The 22,660-nt window shown below is 35.7% G+C and overlaps 1 protein-coding gene across 1 annotated transcript in view; it reads right to left on the bottom strand.

Moving 5' to 3' along the window:
• STXBP5 (syntaxin binding protein 5) overlaps nt 1-22,660 on the bottom strand; it is a 190,851-nt gene that overhangs the window by 117,360 nt on the left and 50,831 nt on the right. The window contains exons 5-7 of the mRNA XM_049789323.1: nt 18,167-18,301; nt 15,953-16,016; nt 13,361-13,444 (exon numbers count right to left, since the gene is read on the bottom strand). Coding sequence (XP_049645280.1) covers nt 13,361-13,444; nt 15,953-16,016; nt 18,167-18,301 — 283 coding nt within the window. The remainder of the gene's footprint in view (nt 1-13,360; nt 13,445-15,952; nt 16,017-18,166; nt 18,302-22,660) is intronic.

The following is a 22,660-nucleotide window of genomic DNA, read 5'->3' as shown; positions in this document are numbered from 1 at the left end:
GCTGCATCCTGTCCAGCTGCCAGGCGTCATCACTCAGAACTCTGCTTATCCTGACTCATCTTTCAGGGCACACAGAGGAGCTGAGCTACCTAGTGCTGCATCCGATCTAGCCACTGGGTGTCATCACTGGTATGCAGCTTTCCAGTGCTCAGGTTCAGCGTTTTGTTTTTTGTTTGTTTTTTTGTTTTTCTGTTTCTTTTGGGTCAGACCCGGCAGCGCTCAGGGGGACCATATGGGATGCCAGGATTCAAACCACTGTCCTTCTGCGTCTAAGGCAAATGCCTTACCGCATTCAGCGTTAATGGGAGAAAGAGGAGGCGCACCGTCTCCCTCTAGTGGTCCTTTTAATCATTGTACTCCAGCAAGCTGCTCTTGGAGGAGCCCCCTCTCCCTGCTCTCAATGTAGATCACAATTTAAAAAAATCAGTCACTCACTACAAATGACAAATGTAAAATGATCCTTGGCATGCCAAAGTCTAGCTTTATTAAACATATACTGTTAACCATTGAGGGTTCTACCCTTTGTCTCTAACATTTTTTAATTTCCATTAAAAGACAGGTGGTCTTATACAGCAAATACAGCCCGAATCCTATATTTTAATAGGAAAAGCACAGGATCATCTTATATGCCCAGTTGTCTTATATGCCAGAAAATACAGTAATTAGACTCTCAGATAAGAAGTTTAGAGAAGAAATATGAAATAGAAATCATAGAAAGCATAGAAATCAAAGAAAGCATAGATTGAGCTGAATGGAATAAAAATAAGAATCAAGAAGATATGAATGTAGAAATCAGAAAACTCCAAACTTAGATAACAGGTCTGAAAATTTTAGCAGACAAAATAAAAACCTCAATGAAAAACCTCTCAAACACAGTAACAGCAACTGAGGATAGAATGAGTGAGATGGAAGATGAGATGCAGAACAACTCCATACAACAGAAGAGCTAAGAAAAAAAGCCTGGTCTCACTCATCTATGGGTTTTAAGAAAAATGAAAGACATTCTTGCAATAATAATTTTCAGACACAAAAGAGAAAAGAGCTGAAAGTTACAGCTCACCTCAGGAAGCTCACCACAAAGAGTGATGAGTTTAGTTAGAGAAATAACTACATTTTGAACTGTCCTAATAATGAGAATGTATGAGGGAAATGGAAAGCCTGTCTAGAGTACAGGCAGGGGTCAGGTGGGGAGGAGGGAGATTTGGGACACTGGTGATGGGAATGTTGCACTGGTGATGGGTGGTGTTCTTTACATGACTGAAACCCAAACACAATCATGTATATAATCAAGGTGTTTAAATAAAATATAAAAAAGAAAAGAAAAAAGCCTTAAAACAAATGATCAGACAATGAAAAGAGTACTTAAAGAATGTGAACAAGTGCCAGAGTGATAGCGCAGCAGTAGGGGATTTGCCTTGCACTCTGATTCAGGACAGACCTCGGTTTGATCCCAACATCCCATATATAGTTCCCCAAGTGAGGAGTGATTTTTGAGCATATAGTAAAGAGTAACCCCTGAGCATCACCGGGTGTGGCCAAAAAACAAAGAAGAATGTGAACAGATGAAAAGTCTTTGATAAACTGAACAGAAACAATCTAAGAATCATTGAAGTCCCAGACAACCAGGAAGAAAATCTCCAAGAAGAATCAACAGTCAAGGACATCATTGACGAGAAACTACCAGAGCTAAAGACTGCATCCAACCAAATCCTGCATGACCGAAGAGTACCAGCTAACAGATCCAAAGAGAAGCAACTCAAGACACATCCTAGTCATAAAGACAAATACCACAGATAGGGATAGAATAATGAAAGCAGCAAGATCAAAAAGGGAAATTACATTCAAAGGAGCATCCTAAGATTGACAGAAGACCAGTCACAAGAAACCCTCAAGGCCAGAAGGCATGGTGGAATATAGTGACAAAACTCAAGGAAATGAATGATTTGCCTAGAATACAGCACCCAGTCAGACTCACTTTCAAGTTTGAAGAAAGTATATATTGCTTCATGGATAAACAACAGCTCAGAAAATTTACAGACTCAAAACCAACCTTAAAAGAAAAACTGAAAGGTCTACTTTAAAACAAGACAGACCAATAGACACACCAAACGTTTACACAGAGATGACACTAAATCCCACGACAATTACATCTCTCAATGTCTATGCACCAGTTAAGAGACAAAAGTGGAAAAATGGATCAAAAAGCTGAATCCAACATTCTGCTGCTTACAAGAAATATGTGTGAATAGTCAGAACATACACTCAAAATCAAAGGTTGGAGGAAAATCATCCAAGCAAACAACTCCCTTAAAAAAGCTGGAGTGGCCATATTAATATCAGATGACACAAACTTTAGACTCAAAACAGTTATGAGACAAAGATGGACATGTCATAATAATCAAGGGATATGTACAATAGGAAGATTTCACACTCCTAAGAATATACGTAACCAATGAGGAACCAGCAAAATATTTAATATAATTATTGACATATATAAAAGACATCAATAGCAACACAATAATAGAGAGAGGCCTCAACATTGACTTGTCAACCCTTTGATAGGTCAACGAGGGTGAAACCCAACAAGAATATACTACCTCTGTAAAGAGAAATGGAATAAAGTGGACTTGTGTATATAAAAATATAAGCTAGTATATAGTGATATGTCTGTAAATGTATATATACATATATATCTCTATATGTCTGTATTCCACCCCCAGAAAACTGGATAAACATTCTTCTCCAATGTACATGGGTCATTTTCCAGGATAGACCACATGCAGGCCCATAAAACGTTATCTTCATAAAATCAAGAGAATAAAACTCATACAGATTACCTTCTCAAATCACAAGAAATTAGAAGTGAACTACAAAGGGACACAGAAGAAAAACTCTAACTCCTAGAAATTAAATAGCACACTACTCAACAACCAATGGGTGAAAGATGAAATCAAAGAGAAAATCAAAACATTCCTGGAAACAAATGACAATGAAGACACAAATGATCAGAATTTATGGTACAGCAAAAGCAGTACTAAGATGAAAATTTATAGCTTTGCAACTACACATTAGGAAGAAAGAAAGTGCCTACATAAATAGCTTAATGGTACATATTATATAAAATTAGAAAATGATTAACAAAAGGAACCAAAAATAGGTAGGCAGAAGGAAATAACAAAGCTTTAGAACAGAAATCAATTATGTGGAAATGAAAAAGAAATCCAAAAGATCAACGAAAGCAAAAGTCGGCTCCTTGAAAAAATAATCAAGATTGATAAACCACTAGCAAAATTCACAAAGGTGAGAGATGTAATAAACCGGATAAGAAATGAAAAGGGGGGCCGGCAAGATGGTGCTAGAGGTAAGCCTTGCAAGCGCTAGCCAAGGAAGGACCCCGGCATCCCATATGATCCCCCCAAGTCAGGGGCAATATCTGAGCGTTTAGCCAGGAGTAACCCCTGATCATCAAACAAGTGTGCCCCCCCCCAAAAAAAAAAGAAATGAAAAGGGTAGATCACTACAGATATTGCAAAGATTCGAAGGGTAATCAGAGACACCATGAGAAACTCTATGCCAGGTAACATGAGAACCTGGAAGACATAGATAAATTATTGGACTCATATAATCTTCCACAATTAAAACAGCATGATCTAGCATATCGAAACAGACCCATCACTACAGAGAAAATTAAAATGGTATTCAAAAGTCTTCCAAAAATCAATAGCCCAGGCCCAGATAAATTCAATAATGAATTCTTTCACACCTTCAAGAGGAACTACTAATCTTTCTCAGGCTCTTTCATAAAATGGAAGAAACAGTAACACTGCCAAATAGTTTTTGTGAAGCTAACATCACCCTGATACCAAAACCAGAGATGCTTCAAAGAAAATTACAAACCAATATCCCTGATGCATACAGATGCAAAGACCTTCAACAAAATCCTGGCAAATAGGACCAATGCCTCATCAAGAAGGTCATAATAAAGACCAAGTAGGTTTCATTCCAGGAATAGAAGGATGGTTTAAAATATGTAAATCAAACAACATAATACACCATATCAACAAAAATAAAAATAAAAACCACATGATCATATCAATAGATAGAAAAATTTGATAATGTCTAAAACCCATTTTTGATAAAAACTCTCATCAAGATGGGAATGGAAGAAAGTTTCCTCAATATAATCAATGTCATCTACCAAAAGCCAATGACAAATGTTATTCTCAATGGAGATAAACTAAAAGCCTTTCGTCTGAAATCTGGTACAAGACAAGGCTGCCCTCTCTCACCACTCCTATTGAACATAGTGCTGGAAGTTCTGGCCATAGCAATGTGTCTCCATTTTATTGTGTCCTCTTTTATTTCTTTAAGCACTGTTTTGTAGTTTTCTTTGTATAGGTCCTTTCCCTCTTTAGTTAAGTTGACTCCAAGATATTTGAGTTTGTGTGACATAATGTGAATGAGATTTTTCTTGGGGGGGGGTCACACCTAGCAGTGCTCAGGGGTTACTCCTGGCTCTTTGCTCAGAAATCACTGCTGGCAGGCTCATGGGACCATATGGGACACCAGGATTTGAACCACAAACCTTCTGATTGCAAGGCAAATGCCTTATTTCCATGCTATCTCTCTGGCCCCGATTGTTTTTTTTTTTTTAATGTCTATTTCTTCTCTATCATCATTGGTGTATATTTAAGAAGGCCATTGATTTTTTTCATGTTAATTTTGTAGCATGCCACTTTGCTATATGAGTATCTTGTTTCTACAAGCTTTTTGGTAAAAATTAGCGTTTTTCTAAGTATAGTAGAACGTCATCTGTGATCAGTGAGAATTTGACTTCTTCCTTTCCTATCTGAATGCCCTTGATATCCTTTTTTTGCCTAGTTTTCATGGACTGGAAAGATTAAGATCATTAAAATGGCAATACTCCCCCAAAGATTTGTACAGATTTGATGCTATCCCTCTAAAGGTACCCACAACATTCTTCAAATAAGTGGATCAAACACTCATGAAATTCACTTGTAACATTAAACACCCACAAATAACAAAAAGGAACATTGGAGGCATTACTTTCCCCAACTTTAAATTGTATTATAAAGCAATACTCATTAAAACAGCATGGTATTGAAATAAAGACAGACCCACAGATCAATGGAATAGACTTGAGTATTCTGACAATGTTCCCCACACAAATTAATCTTTGATAAAGGGGGAAGAAATCCAAAATGAAGCAAGAAAAGCCTCTTCAACAAGTGGTGTTGGGACATCTGGCCAGCCACATGTAAAAAAGCAACCAGCTAACACCATGCAGAAAGGTCAAATCCAAATGAATTAAAGACCTCAATATCAGACCTGAAAGCATAAGGTATATAGAACAACACAGAGGTAAAACCTCCATGACACTGAGACTAAAGGCATCTTAAAGGAAGATACATCACTCTCCAAGCAAGTGGAAGCAGAGATAACCAGATAGGACTATATTAAGCTGAGAGGCTTCTGCATCTCAAAGAAAATAGTGACTAGGCTACAAAGGCCACCCACAAAATGGAAGAAAGTATTCACCCAATTCTGATCAGATAAGGGGCTAATATCTAAGATATTCAAAGTACTGACAGAACTTAACAGGAGAAAAACATCTAACCCCATCAAAAAAATGGGGAGAAGAAATGAACAGACATCTCTTCAAAGAAGAAATACAAATGGCCAAAAGGCACATGAAAAAATGCTCCACATCATAATCATCCAGGAAATGCAAATCAAAACAACAATGAGATATCATCACATGCCACAAAGACTGGCACACATCACAAAGAACAAGATCAGTGCTAGCTGCGGGGATGTGAAGATAAAGGAACTCTCATTCACTGCTGGTGGGAATGTCATCTAGTCCAGCCCTTATGGAAAACAATATGGAATTTCCTCAAACACTACAGAGGGGATACTATTCTCGGAAAAATAAATCCCAGGCACTGCAAGAAACAAACAGCACTGTAGCCTCAGGCTCCTGTATGAAACACCAACCTGGCTGGCTGAGAGATAGTGGGTAAGTCACTGGGCCTCTGCACAACTGCCTGAGGGCTTCATACCTCTCAACATACAAACTCAAGTGGAGAAACTTTAGGTATTTTAGTCTCCTGAATACTGCTTTTTTGTAAAGGCTCTAACCCCTCAATAAATATCTCCAAATATAAGATATACATTAATATAAATATATAGCCATTGCACTAAAAAAGTATTAATTGCTAAATAGTAAAAATAAAAATACCTGTCTTAAAACAAAATGATGCTATTCCACTTCTTCCAACACTTTGGTTATGATAAAAATAACATTGGTTTTGTTTCTTAAGTTTGGTTTGTGGGCCACTCTGCCATGCTAAGGCTCTGTCTGTATTAAGGAATCACTCCTTACTGGTGACTTTGAGAGACATATGGGATACTGAGAAGCAGATTCAGGTCAGTCACCTGCAAGGCAAGTGCCCTACCCACTTGTCTACAGCCAAAAAATACAGATTTTTATGGAGACTTATAGCTGGTTAAAATAATTTTGCATAAACTGAGGTATCACAGGCAGAAACTTACTAATTGAAAAATAAAGGATATTTCCCAAGTATACACAATATCTATCACTTAGTCATCAGGTAAAATCAAAAGAAGGACCATGGTTACAAAATAAAAATAGGTTAAAGGCAATGTGAAATTTCTCTTACAACACACATCCAATATCTGTACCAAGTAGAATCTTTTTAGAAATGCTCTAAACTGATAATAGAATTCCATTAAATATACTTGTACAAATGTAATGAATTTGACTGTAATAACAATCATTAAAAGGAATGTAAGTATTTAGGTGGAAAGGATAAGTGTAGGAAAAGTCATTTGTGAAAATCTTAAATTCCAAACCCTCACTAAAAATTAAAAATATTTCTTTTTATTGTTGTTGCTTTTGTTTGAGGGTCATACCTGGTGGCTTACAAGGAACCAAATGCAGTGCCAGTGATTGAAACTGAGTCAGCAATGTGCAAGGCCAAACCTTACTATATGAGCTAATTCTTAAGCCCTAAATATATTTTAAGTATACAAGTCTTAGCTTATATACTTAGAAATATGTGTGATCTGGGGGCAAAAAGATAGCACAGCGATAAAGCATTTGCCTTGCATGCGGTCAACCTGGGAGGGACCTGGTTTGATTCCTGGCATCCTATAAGATCCACTGGCCTGCCAGGGGCAATTTCTGAGTGCAGAAGCCAGAAGTAACCGCTGAGCACTGCTCGGCCCAATCAATCAATCAAACAAGTTAAAAAAAAAAAAGAGGGCCCGGAGAGATAGCACAGCGGCGTTTGCCTTGCAAGCAGCCGATCCAGAACCAAAGGTGGTTGGTTTGAATCCCGGTGTCCCATATGGTCCCCCGTGCCTGCCAGGAGCTATTTCTGAGCAGACAGCCAGGAGTAATCCCTGAGCACCACCGGGTGTGACCCAAAAACCAAAAACCAAGAAAAAAAAAAAAAGAAAGAAAGAAATATGTGTGATCTGTTTGGCGGTGTCCAGGACAGCGTTACGAGGCAGTGATACCCACCAACAAGGACTAAGGCAGAAAGGGACATCTGTTTGGTGACACCCAGGACAGTGTTGCGCAACTTAAAATGGGAAAATCTCCAGCTTGAGCTTAGGGAGTGAGACAAGCAAGAGTGAGCCACCCCACTTCGCCCTGTGGCTGCACATTTCTTTCAGTCAAGGAATTGTACCACAACACTTAATAAGAGTATCATACATTGAAGTTCACCATGGGAAAACTATGCAGAATCTCACCACACCTTATGACTGAACAAGCTAGTTCTGTAGACCAACACCTTCCATTTACATACTTCTGATCAGGACTTAAGTGAACGGACAATTAAAGAATAAGCTGAATAGAAACAACTTGGAATCATTGGGGTCCCAGAGATTCAAGAAGAAAACCCCGCTGAAGAATCAACACTCAAGGATATCATGACTGAGAGATTCCTAGAATTAAAGAGTACATACAACTGTATTGTGGATGCTTGAAGAGTACCAGCTAATAAAGATCAAAAGAAAAGAACTCCAAGGTACATAATAGTCACAATGATGAAAACCACAGATAGGGATAGAAGACTGAAAGCAGCACGATCAAAAAAGGAAATTATATACAAATTATATACAAAGAGGCATCCTTAAGATTTATAGCAGATTTATCATAAGCAGCTCTCAAAGCCTGAAGGCAGTGGTGGAATATATTGACAAAACTCAATTAAATGAAACTTTCCTGAGGATACTTCACCCAGCCAGACTTTCATTCAGGTTTGAAAGAAGGATACACAGCTTCATGGATAAACAACAGCTCAGAAATTTTACAAACTCAAAACCAACCTTAAAGGGTCTACCAAGGCAGACACAATAAACAAAACAAACTCCTAAAATAAAGTAACACTTAATCCCATGAAAATCATCTCTTTCAAAAGCAATAGACTAAATGCACCAATTAAGAGACATAGAGGGGCTGGAGAGAATGCAGAGGTAAGGTGTTTGCCTTGTAAGAAGGAGGACGGTGGTTCAAATCTGAGTCTGCCAGGAGCAATTACTGAGCGTAGAGCCAGGAGTAACCCCTGAGCGTGGCCGAGTATGACCCAAAAACCAAAAAAAAAAGAAACATAGAGAGGCAAAATGGATCAAAATGATGAGTCCAATATTCTGCTCCCTACATGAAACACATCTGAATAGTCAGAACAAACATAGACTCAAAGTCAAAGAAAGGTGGAAAGAAAATCATTCAAGCAAAAACTTCCTTAAAAAGACTTGCGTGTCCATACTAATATTAGACAACACAGACTTCAAGCTTAAAAAAAGATTCTAAGAGATAGAAACGGACATTTCTTAATAAGCAAAGGATATGTTCAACAGGAATAAATCACACTTGTAAATAGATATGAATGCAATTGAGGATAGCAAAGGAATTTTTAAAACAGTTGCTAATAGATTTGAAGAAAAATGTCAATAACAATACAGTTATAATGGGAAACTTCAATACTGCCCTGTTACCCCTAGATAAGTCAACCAGGATGAAACTCAACAAGAATACACTGTTTCTTAAGAAAGAAATGGAAGAAAGTGACTAGGTACACACACACAGACATGCACACCATCAACAAGTAAATTTCAACACACCACACAAGCACACACATATACACACAGACACACACCATCAACAAGTACAGTTCATCCCAGACATGCAAGGATGGTTTAACATATACAAGTTAAACAATATAATACATCATATCAACAAAAGGTAAAACAAAAAAACATATATTAAAAGATGCAGAGAAAGCATTTGACAAGTTCTAATACCCATTCATGATTAAAAAAACTCTCAGCACAATCCGAATTAAAGAAACTTTTCTCAAGACAGTCAAGGCCATTTACAACAAGCCCACTGCAAATATACTCAATGGGGAAAAACTAAATGCCTTTCTTCTAAGATCTGTCACAAGACAAGGTTGTCCCCTCTAGATACTTCTATTCAACCTAGTACTGGAAATATTTGCCATAGCAATAAGGCAAGAAAAAGATTTCAAGGGCATCCAGATAGAAAAGGAAGAAGTCAAGCTCTCTATGTCTAGGTGACATGATACTATAATTAGAAAATCCTGGGCCCGGAGAGATAGCATGGCGTTTGCCTTTCATGCAGAAGGTCAATGGTTTGAATCCCGGCATCCTATATGGTCCCCCAAGCGTGCCAGGAGCGATTTCTGAGCGTAGAGCCAGGAGTAACCCAAAAACAAAAAAGAAGAAAGAAAGAAAGAAAGAAAGAAAGAAAGAAAGAAAGAAAGAAAGAAAGAAAGAAAGAAAGAAAGAAAGAGAGAGAGAGAGAGAGAGAGAGAGAGAAAGAAAGAAAGAAAGAAAGAAAGAAAGAAAGAAAGAAAGAAAGAAAGAAAGAAAGAAAGAAAGAAAGAAAGAAAGAAAGAAAGAAAGAAAGAAAGAAAGAAAGAAAGATCCTAAAGACTAACAAAATGCTTCTAGAAAATATAGATTTGTATAGTAAATGGCAGGTTACAAAATGGTCAATCAAAAATTCATGGTGCTTTTATATACAAATAAGAGAAAACAACCCTATACACAATTGTGCCTCAAAAAATCAAGTACCTTGGAGTCAATTTAACTAAAGAAGTGAAAGACCTATACAAAGAAAACTATAAAACACTGCTTCAAAAAGTAAAAGATGACACAAGAAAATGGAAACATATAACCTGCTCACAGATTGGGAGGATTAATATCATTAAAATGGCAATACTTCCAAAGCATTGTGCAAATTTAATTAAATCATGACATTTTTCAAAGAAGTGGGTCAAACACTCCTGAAATTAATGTGGAATGATAAACACCCACGAATAGCTAAAGCAATCCTTAGGAGAAAAGGGGTGGAAGGCATCACTTTCCCTAACTTTAAATTGTACTATAAAGCGATAGTAATTAAAACAGCATAGTACTGGAATAAAGACAGACCCTCAAATTAATGAAACAGACCTAAGTATTCAGAGAATAAGCCCCAGATAAACAATGAAATAATCTTTGATAAAGGGGCAACAAATACATGATGAAGCAAGGAAAGCCTCTTCAATAAGTGGTATTAGGAAAAACTGGTCAATTACATGAAAAAAGTTGAACTCAGACCTCTCTTTAACCCATGAAAAAAAGTCAAATCAAGATGGACTAAAGATCTTAATAGCATATCTAAAACCATATGGTACACAGAAGAAAACATATGCAAAACACTTCATGACATTGAGACTAATCTCATCTTCAAGGGGGAAACACCACTGTCCAAGCAAGTGGAAGCAGAGATGAACAAATATTTTTCTTAGCTACATTAAACTAAGAAGCTTCTGAACTTCAAAGGAAACAGTAACTAGAACACAAAGGCTACCTATTGAATAGAAGAAACTATTCACCCAATATCCATCTGATAAAGGCTAATATCTAAGTTATATAAGGTAGTGACAGAACTCAACAAGAAAAAGTCATCTAACCCCATCAAAAAGTGGGGAGAAGAAATTAACAGACATTTCCTCAAAGAAGAAATACATGGCCAAAAGGCACATGAATAAAAGGCTCTATACCATTAGTCATCAGAGAGACGCAAATAAAAAACAAAAATGTGGCATCATCTCACACCACATAGAATGGCACATATCACAAAGAACAAGAACAACCAGTGCTGGCCTGGATGCTTGGACTGTCATTCACTGCTGGTGGCAATGCCCTCTATTCTAAACCTTTCTGGAAAACAATATGGATATTTCTTAAAAAACTGAAAATGAGCTTCCTTATGCTCCATCAATACCACTCGTCAGGGATATCCCCTAGTAACACAAACACACAATACAAAAATGTCCTCTGCACTGCTATGTTCATTGCAGCACTATTTATAATAGCCAGAAACTGGCAACAACACAGGTGCCCAACAAGAGATGAGTGGCTTAGGAAAATGTGGTATATGTACACAATGGAATAATATGTAGCATTAAAAAATGAAGTCATGAATTTTGATTACACATGGATGCACATGGAAAGTATTATGAGTCAGAGGAAAAGGTGATAAACAATCTCACTCACTGAGATATGAGAAAAATAAAAGACAGTGTGAGGATGATATCCTTAAGGTGAAACTAAGTAAAAGCCTAAACAAAGGTTTTCCCCCAACTTCCTCCCCCCCACCCCACCCTCTTACTTTGAGATGTAAAAGCCAAGTGGATAGTTGCTTTTGTACCTGACTTAACCTTCCCCCAACTGGAATTGGAAGTTGGACCGAATAAAGAAAGGAAGGTGCTGGCTTTGGGCTCCAGAGAGCAGGTGGCTGAGAGAGGCTATGAAGTAAAAGCAGGCTAACTCCAAAGAAACTTTTGACTGGCTTGGTATTATTTCTCTGCTGCTACTCTGCATCATCAGATCCCTTCGCCTATGGGTTAAAAACATGATGCCTGATGCCTGGGGCAATCTCACCCAACTAGTGGATTGTTTCTTGATTTTACAATATCCAGAAACAATAGAGATGAAAATCAGGACCATTGCATGGTGGCAGATTGCCACAGAGTGAGGAGTTTGCAATGAGAGTAGAGAAGGTCTAATATGGAAAGGACATTCATGGAACTTCTTCATTTGTAGTAAGTAGTACAAACCAGAATGTCAGAAAAGAGGAGAATGAGAGAGAGAGAGAGAGAGAGAGAGAGAGAGAGAGAGAGAGAGAGAGAGAGAGAGAGTGAGTGAGAGAGAGAGAATGAGTGTGTGTGTGTGTGTGTGTGTGTGAGAGAGAGAGAGAGAGAGAGAGAGAGAGAGAGAGAGAGAGAGAGAGAGAAAGAATGAAGTAAAATGCCAGGGAGAAGCATTTTAAATGCAGGAAAAGTGAGGGTGGGAGGGAAAAGGGCATCAGAGAGTGTGAGAGTGAAACGGTTTACAATGATGATGGGAAATGCAATTACAACTATACAGTAACAGGTATTTAACTTAAAGTTCTAGTTGAGCAACTGTATTGTGAACAACTTTGTAAATCACAGTGTTTACATAGTTTCAAACATTAAAAAAAGATGTAATCGGGCCCGGAGAGATAGCACAGCGGCATTTGCCTTGCAAGCAGCCGATCCTGCACCAAAGGTGGTTGGTTCAAATCCCGGTGTCCCATATGGTCCCCCGTGCCTGCCAGGAGCTATTTCTGAGCAGACAGCCAGGAGTAATCCCTGAGCACTGCTGGGTGTGGCTCAAAAACCAAAAAAAAAAAAAAAAAAAAAAAAAAAAAAAAAAAAAAAAAAAAGATGTAATCAAAAAACCTTAGTCTTTGAAATATACTATCTTAAACAAATAATTGATCAAAAATGATTGATATAAGGAAGGAATAAGTTATAGCAGAGGCCTAAAGTTTAAGAAATAAGACTTATCAATTATTATATGAATAGTAAAGCAAGCAAACTATAACTGCCAACATTATCATTTGCAATGAAATTAGCAAGAAAAATGATTAACTTGCATTATGAAAGCCTAGAAAAGGAGGCTGCCAGAAGTAAACCCTGCATCATCAGATATAGCCAAAAACAAAAAAATAAAGGAAAAGTAAAAAGAAAGCCTAGAAAAATTAATAGTATCTGGTAAAAGAAAAATTAGATGGCTCAGTAACTGGGGTAGTAAAAATATTTCAATATTTGAACAATGTGAGTATACAATTTAATTGTATTATTGAACACAATTATTTCCTAAACTAAATTAGTTATTTCCTATACTAAACCCACCAAATAAGTTCTTAGTGAAGTTGCTCTAACCTAGAGAAATGGCAATAGCTTTTGATTAGCAAAAGTGTTCTTACCTCATCATATGTATATCTGTAGTCTGCTTTCTTTGATTTGAGGTCCCACAGCACTACTGTCCCAGATTCAAAGCCAATCAAAAGCTGTAATAAAAAAACATTACCTTTATCAATGTTAAAAAAAATTTGTTGACACACACGAAAAGTATCATTCATATGCAAAAACACAAAATTATAATGAAATATCTGTATATTAAGTAATCACATGAACAAATAATGAGAATCATGCATTATATGTGTATAAGTCTTTGAGGATTAGCAACCAAATAAAACAGTCAATTCATATCTTGAAAAAAGAAAAGAATGCCATTTAGAAGTTCTTAGCATGCAGGCTTATTAATATGTGGTAAATTATTAATATTTACAAATATTAATAATATTTCAAAATACTATTAAAATTTACAATTTTTTGGGGTTTTTGGATCACACCCAAAAGCGCTCAGGGGTTGTTACTCCTGGCTCTAAGCTCAGAAATCACTCCCGATAGGCTCAGTTGACTATATGGGATGCTGGGATTCGAACCAATGACCTTCTGCATGAAAGGCAAACGCCTTACCTCCAAGCTATCTCTCCGGCCCCCAAAATTTACAAATATTAATATTTACAAATACATTAAAATTCACAAACTTTTCTAATTCACTATATCATCAATCTCATTTACTTATTAATATATTTATAAATTGGTTCCATACTATGTTCATCCTAGACAAAGATCATGAGATTCAAACTTCTAATGGTAGTATTATTGTATTTTTCTTTATACTCCTTCTAGGTATTTTCTGTTGCAGACCATATATTAAGCTGATCATAAAAAAACCATAACTCTAGTCTCTTCCCTGACAAGAAAAAATATCAGTGAGTCATTTTTAAATTCTTTCAATATCTAATTTATTTTTGCCTCCTTTTAAAATCTCTGGTTTTCCTCAGTAAAATGAATGACCTGTTGTCTGATCTCTGCTTGTCCTAAAGTCATCTCTGATCATGCACCTCCAAAGCAGCCCACTGTCATTTTCCAATTCGTGCTCTCTCTCTTATTTTATGACCTGGAACATAATCTGGGACATTTCATTCAAATGTCATCCTATTTTTCTTTGCCACGCGTGCTGTATGCGTGCATGCATATGTGCGTGTGTTCGTTCATTCTTCGGCCATACTCAGGACTCACTCATATGTGTGTTTGTGTGTGTTCATTCTTAGGCCACATCCATAAATGCTCAGGATTCACTGTGTGTGTGTGTGTGTGTGTGTGTGGACACTCTGGGTGTGTGTGTGTTTGTGTGTGTGGACTCTGAGTATGTGTGTGTGTACACTCTGGGTGTGTGTGTGTGTGTGTGTGTGTGTGTGTGTGTGTGTGTGTGTGTGTGTGTTCATTCTTAGGCTACATCCATAAATGCTCTGGACTCACTCCTGACTCTGTCCTCAAGGATCAATCAATCACTCTTGGTGGTTCTGGGGGTGGGAGGAATATATTGAGGGGCCAGGGATTGAACCCAGGTTGACCAAGCAAGTGTAAAGCATGTGCCCTATCCATTGTACTATCATTACAGCCCCCATCAAATGCCATCTTCTTTTGTTTGACATTCCTATTAAACCTCATATTGTTTTAGGTCACCATATCCTCCAGGAAGCCTTTTAGGACAATTGTAAGTTAAAGCCCATTCCTATGTGCACAACAGCAAACCTTACTTCAATTTTTTTAAAGTAAAAATAGAGGCCGGAGTGATAGTACAGTGTATGGCGTTTGCCTTGTACATAGCCAACTTGGGACAGACCTGGGTTCTATTCCTTGTATCCCATATGGTCCCCGAGCCTGCCAGGAGTGATTTCTGAGTACAGAGCCAGGAGTAACCCCTGAGCACCAAGAGTGAGGACCAAAAAACAAAAATTAAAGGAAAAAAAAGGTATAAATAAAGGAGTAAAAATAATTCAAAAACTGTTTCTACCAGGATTATCAGCAAATCATTGGAAATAGTTTGAATAAGCCAATGAATAAATAAGTAGCCTTGAATTCTATTTACTGAGTTTTACTTGTTTAAAGACATTTGTTCTTTAAAAATGTCAACTCCTACAAGGCCAGGTGTTAGCACAGTGATAGAATATTTGCCTTGCACGCAGCTGTCTCAGGTTGAATCCCAGGCATCCCATATGGTCCCCAGTAGCCCTGAGACACCTCCAGACCTGAACACTGAAGAGACAGGCCCACACAGCTGTCCAGGCTGCTTAGAGCTGAGCTTACCCCCAAGCTAGAAGTGATTTCTGAGTGCATAGCCAGGAGTAACCCCTGAGCAACACTGGGTGTGGCCCAAAAATCAAAATATATATATATATTTTTGTTTTTATTCCATATCTATATGAAATAAAATATTTTATAAATAAATTTTTATTCTATATATATGAAATACATTTCCAAAATAATTCAGATTAATTTAATTGTTCTTCACAGTACATAAATAAGTATAAAAAATATATATATCCTTTGTTAGTCATCTTAAATTTACAAGATATAGCTCAGATAATAGCCTGCATATCTAAGTACCAAAAGTCATGTGACTCAAGTAATAAAATCATGTTTTTAAAGGGGAATAAAACTACCTTTCCTTCATCCATTGGATTATCACTTATATGGACAACAGGACCTGGGTGAGATTTAGATGACCTAAAGAAGAAAAACAGTAAATATTTTGGCTCAATAAAAATTTTATTACATACTTTTAATAATAATAATAATAATAATAATAATAGAAAATTAAATTATATCTTGAAAGGATGAAAACATTCTAATAAGGAAATAACATATATACGAACAAAATTCAAAATAGAGAAACAAATAGGAATTATAGACTCAAACAATAACTCTCAAATCGATGTTAGGCAGCAAGATTTACAATTAAGTATGCTTTCTGCTCAGGGAAGAATACTCAATTTAGAATCTAAGTACAAAAGATCTGCTCTCTTGGCAGAATATCATTTAATATTTTCAAATAAAGTAGAATCTATACCAGGAATTTTACTCATTCCTACAATTCCATCTAGTTCCAGAGTTCACACCAAAAATAGATAAAATTTTGCTTTCAAAAATACTAAAAGAAGCAATACCTATACTTGTGCAAGGGTGGGGGGAGAGTGCTATACAGCTAGAATGAGGTAGAACAGATGCTTAATATAGCACCTTATCTCATTAATATTAGCACCTTATCTCATTCATCAATCTCAAGGGAGTGTCAAAGTCCACACTTCAGAGTCATCGCGAAATCATGGTGTTATCCTGACAGCAGAGAACAGACTATTGTGATCACCTCCAAGAGCAACCACTAAAAGTCATGTTTGTAACAAGGGGCACAGATATGATAATCATATCCTGGCCACAGAAAGGAAACCAAGGCTTAATTAAAATTACAGCTGTACCAACACATACATTTGTGAAGCCACAATTTATCCTTCTGACATAGACTTAAAGAAAAATTCTGTGGAGTGCAATAATGAAAATTCTTTCTAAAAGCAAATTAGGACAAGAGAGATAGAGAATTCAAAGGAATGGATTACATATCTTGTATATGACAGCCCCCACAGTTCAATCTCTAACAACATTTCTTTGACCTCCGAATTACTGTCAGGCCAGCAGCAGTGGCCCATGGGTACAGAAACACAAATGAGGAGCCCTCCCTTACTCAAAAGCAACAGCAAAAATTAAAATAAATTCTGTCAATACGAGATGAAAATTTTATTTCAGCATCTAAATAAGAATGAAAAAGAACATAAAGAGAAAGTGAGTCAAGCATAATTTCCTTAGACAGTACAGATTAGCATGAAAGGTACATAGGATACTTACTGCTCAATCTATTATTTTTGTTGCTAATTTTTAAATCAATCATTATTATATAAAATTATGAAAAAATTAACTAAAAACTAGCTGCAGCAAGATATTCATCAGTTAGTAAAACCAAATAGGATTTTTGTTTGTATGTTTTGGCTTTGGCCAAAACTAACTCCTGAGCCCAATCCTGGCTCTATATTCGAGGATAATTCCTGAATATTGCACAGAGGACTATGCACAGTATTAGGAATGCACCTTACCTGCTGTACTACCTCACCAACATCAAATAGAGTTTTATTTATTTAATAATTTTGGATTGGGTACCACATCTAGTAGGACTTAGGGTTTAATCCAGATTTTGCACTCAGGAATTATTGCTATCAGGCTCAGGGAGATGGAATCTAGGTAAGTCCATGTAAGACCGTAGTGCCCCTCTTAGCCTCAAATAAGGATTTAGGCCAATGTTTTCAAAAAACTGATGGCCACCTAATGAGAGATTATTAAACAATTTAGTGGTACACAATTCACATTTGAAAGAAAAATTAGAGATTATTTTTATTCCTAATTAAACTTGGCACATTTTTACACTAGTAAACAGATACATATATTTCATGTACATTCAGCTATGCACATACTAAAAATAATCTGCTTAAATTTATAAACTGCTGGGGCTAGAGCAATTGCACAGCAGGTAAGGCATTTGCCTTGCACACTGCCGACCTGGGTTCAATCTCTGGCATCCCAGATGGTCCCCCAAGCCTGACAGGAGCGATTTCCAGTGCATAGCCAGGATTAACTCCTGAGTGCTGCCTCTGTGCCAAATAAAGCCATTTACAAACTACTGATAGAGCAGTGCTTACAAAGGACTAGCAAATCTATATTTAGTAAAAACAATATCTGAAATAAATTATATATAAATTTACCAATAATCTTATATACTATATTACACATGCTACTGATATTTTCAGATACGATTATCTGCTCAAACTCACAGTTCAATGGCTTTATTCCACATAATGACGTAGCCTGAGAGCGTGAAGGACTCCACATTGACAATATGTATATTGCCTCGTTCAGTGCCCACATAGAGCCACTTACTCTGGAAAGGCAGATGGCAAAATGTAACCCTGCAAGACAAAATATTTCCAGGAGAAAATGAAATGCTGAAATACTGTCTAGTAAACTATAGAGCTATAGATATGATTCTTTTTTGTTTTTTCGGCCATACCCAGTGATGCTCAAGGGTTACTCCTGGCTATGTGCTCAGATACCGCTCCTGACTTGGGGGACCATATGGGACACTGGGGGATCGAACAGTGGTCCGTTCTAGGCTAGCGCACACAAGGCCTTACTGCTTGTGCCACTGCTCTAGCTCCTGTATAGTTATGGGGTTTCTTTTATGTATGATGTATATAATTTAGGAAAAGCAAAAATGATATACAACCATCAGGTTTATGTGCTCATTGTGACAGACAGCAAAGCATGATTGAAAAGAAGATGAGTTTTCAAGTTAGCAAGTGTTTCAAATCTGGTGAAATCATCAGCTATGTTACTGTGGTTCCATCCCAGATTTAACCACTGAATCACAAACTACAGGTTCAAAACCCACATTATCCCACACTCTATTTTATTATAACTATTCTCATTCTCAGTAGTCATTTTGTATCAAATTAATACCAGTACTTTATATCTTCATCAAATCTGAATTGTAAAAGAACCACCTTCCTCACTAAGTTGTAAGTTCTTTAAAAGTTAGCAGACTTTTAAACTAAGGTCTAGATTTCATGAAATGTACTTGACCTATCTCCTTCTTGATATGACAGGGTTTCACTGACATATTAAAACTTATATACATGTATTCAGTTCTATTATCATTCCAGTACTTTTAAACATTTTAAACATTCGACTTCTAAAAGAATGACAAATTATCTATCCTTTGGTAGCACTTATTTAGTTAAAAAAAAAGTATGAAGTTATACAGCAATATAATGTTTTTTTTCTACAATCCACATGTCTCTTACAGTATTTCATGTTTCTATGAAATAGAGGTCAAAAGAACACGTAATAATAATAATCACAATTGAACTGTCGACACTAATTCAATAATGAAGCAAGATAAAACATCTAGAACAACTGCTGTTCCCATTAACAACTTCATTCTGGATATTCAAGAAGAAAACACGGACCAACTAAATACACATGCAAGCCATATTCTATTTCCTAGAGGAAATGCCCATTTAGACAATTACTTAAGGTTCATCATCTGTATTTTCAAGTAATTTTAAATGGCAAGGTAATTTTTCTGAAGGACTCATTTAAATGTACTCTACATTTTCTTCTTTTCGGTGTTATCAGGAATAAAACTAGGCCTCGGATGAAGCATGTGCTCTTTCACTGAGAGACACTCTCTGTCTTAACTAAATACTAGAGAATAGAAATATTTATTGGACCAGAGAAATTAGCTTATAGTATCTTATGACTTCACAAATATAGCAAGTAATATGTGTCTTTTGAACAATTAAAGCAACAGAAGCTCAGAATTCAGAAATTGCCCAAGATTTGAGTCACTAAGTAAGTACTTTTATATTATCAAAGGAGGTACCACCTTTCAAACACATAGAATATTTTTTAGATATAATATCTACAATTTTTTCAAGGGACATCTAGTTGTCATTTAACACTAATAAATTTTAGTTGTACAATATATTTACATACTGGAAGATAATCTCTACCAAAAGCCTAGTTAGCAACCCACAGACACCATTGTGCTCAGGGATCATTCTTGGTGGTGCTTGGGAACCATATGGGATGCCAGGGATTGAACCCAGGTCAGCCCCATGCAAGGTGCCTACTCACTATACTATTATTGCTCCATATATTTTTTCTTGTAATGAAAACTGAAATATTCCCTTAGCAAATATACACATGGAATTAAATATATGTAAATATAATCTCAAATATTAGTTAACAAATTATAAACTAATTATTAACTTCAGCTTCTCAAAAGAAGTTAAATATTTATCACCAGGAATGAATTATTACATTCACCTACATATTTATCCATCAGAAAGAAAACCATATTTCAATAAAAACATAAAAGTTTATAGCAGTTTTCTAATAGTCAAAAACTGAAAACAGTCAAATGTCCATCAAGAATTGAAACAAATTGTGTGGTATACTTAAAGGAATAAACATGCAATGGTATCAGTGATTCTCAAAATCTTTTCAAGTGAAAAGAGCTATACTATAAAAAAAATAGTTATTTCGCTTAAAAAATAAAAGATAATTCACAAATTAACAAAAGAGCTATATTAAAATATTTATTCTAATATTTATTTCTTTTATATGTAATTTAGATGGTGTATAAAGACAAGCCAGTCTATTACAGGGGAAAGATCAATAGTTACCTAGATATTGTGAAATAAAGGCTAATAACAGAAGACAGAAGGGATCGCCACATGGAAATATTCTGGGGGAAGGGGAGGTTAGTTATCTTGGTCATGTTGTTTCAAAGGTATATACAAGTGTGTCCAATCTTATCATATTGTACACTTCAAATATGTACACTTAATCTTATGTCAATTATATCTCAATAACTTTTTATCATTTCTTATACCTCAATAAATTTTTTATCATTTCTTGCTTTCAGGTATTTGCAGATTAAATAATTATGAAAACAAATTATTATTCTGATTATTCTATAGGCACAGGCTCTTCGAAACAAGACTGCCAGGACTACATTTTCAGCTCTGTCACTCACCAGTTTACCACCTTATGTAAACCACTCAATCTCTCGGTCTCAGTTTCTAAGCAGTAAGCACACCTACCTTACAAGGGTCACCTGAAGAGCAAATATGAGAAAACACAGAAAGCTTAAAATAGACCTGACATAGGTTAAGTGTTCAATAAATGTTAGCTACTTATTGTTAATACAAAACTGTATAAAAGGTAGTAACAGAATGCAATAGATTAAAAAAAAAGAATTAAAATAGAAAATGTAATAAACATCATAAAAAATAACTCACGCCAAAGTTTCCTTATAAAAAAGAGAAAAACATTTTGAACATTCAAAAATATTTTAAAATAAGCAAAAATATAATGTAGCTCCCCACAAAATGAGAAATGAGAAATATGATTCTTCATTTTGCAAAAGCAGTAGCTAAACTTTATTAATACATTTACATTAATTTTCTCTAATACTAACAACATTATCTAAATAATGTGCTTAATAAAATGTAAATGTAACTTTTTCACAGTCCCTGAATACAAATAATAAACAAATGTAGCTCCTAAGGTTAAGTATTTTGTTATATATCATACAATATTATCTGTTTCTAATGTAGCAGCACCATACTACAGTTGGTTCTCAAATATTTAAAAGATTAAAATCTTCATTGTTAAAAAAAAATCAGAAATTTTCTCTTGACTGATTCTCAATATTCCAAGAAGTTTTCTCAATTAGCTATAAAACCAATGTATATTGCTGAGAAACTGCAGGCATTTTATATACATTTATACAAGCTTTCCAAAATAAGTTTTCTTTTAGAAAGAAATTCTAAGACTTCTAATATCTAAAATGTTCATTATTCTTGGCACCAAGACTTTAAAATGGTTCCTAGAAACAAAAAAAAAAAAACCACAAATCATAGAAGTACAAATATTTAAGTACCACCAAACTTAAAATGTATTATTCTCATTATTTAAGTAAGTTGAAAGGAAGTAAAATAATTTCTACAACAACTAACTTAAGAACTCCTTAATGCTAGCAAAATTTAATATATCTGAACTTGTGGGAATGAGTAAATTCTACAACAAAATAATAACATAGCAGCAATTTAGAGAAAGGTAACATAAGAAAATGTGGATCCCTAAAATATAAAACTAGAAAAGAAAATCAATGGTACCAGAGTGATAGCATAGTGGGTAGGACGTTTGCCTTCCACATGATCAACCCACGTTTGATCCCTGGCATGCGATATGCTCCTCCGAGACTACCAGGGCTGATTTCTGATATCAGAGCCAGAGTAACCCTGTGTGATATCAGGTGTGGCCCGAAAATAAAAACAAAACAACAACAAAAAACTAAGACACTAAATTATACACAATTCCATGTCCTTTAATTATTAGTAAGATTTTGTATAAACATGACTTAATTCCCTCATCTTCAAAACAAAAGTCTTAGCCATCTTTGTAGAAACTTTAAAGAATAATAACTATACAATTTTACATTAATAATTAGTAGAAAAATTATAATGATTACTTAAAAGGAACATATGCTAGGAGCTGCTAAAATTATAATGTGTATGTGTGTGCACTATATAAAGAGACTGAGATATACTATTAATTAATGACTAAGAGAATAATCCACATTAGAAGCTATTCATTTTTAATAACAGTTATAAAACAGAGGGCAATGAATAATCTGGAGAAAAACTGATTTTAACCTTCAGAGTTCAGATCAATGGATACTAAAACCACTGACTCTA

This window comes from Suncus etruscus, chromosome 15, assembly GCF_024139225.1.
Source record: "Suncus etruscus isolate mSunEtr1 chromosome 15, mSunEtr1.pri.cur, whole genome shotgun sequence".
Lineage (NCBI taxonomy): Eukaryota > Metazoa > Chordata > Mammalia > Eulipotyphla > Soricidae > Suncus > Suncus etruscus.
The sequence above is the reverse complement of the archived record's forward strand: the minus strand, read 5'-3'. Positions and strand labels throughout refer to the sequence as shown.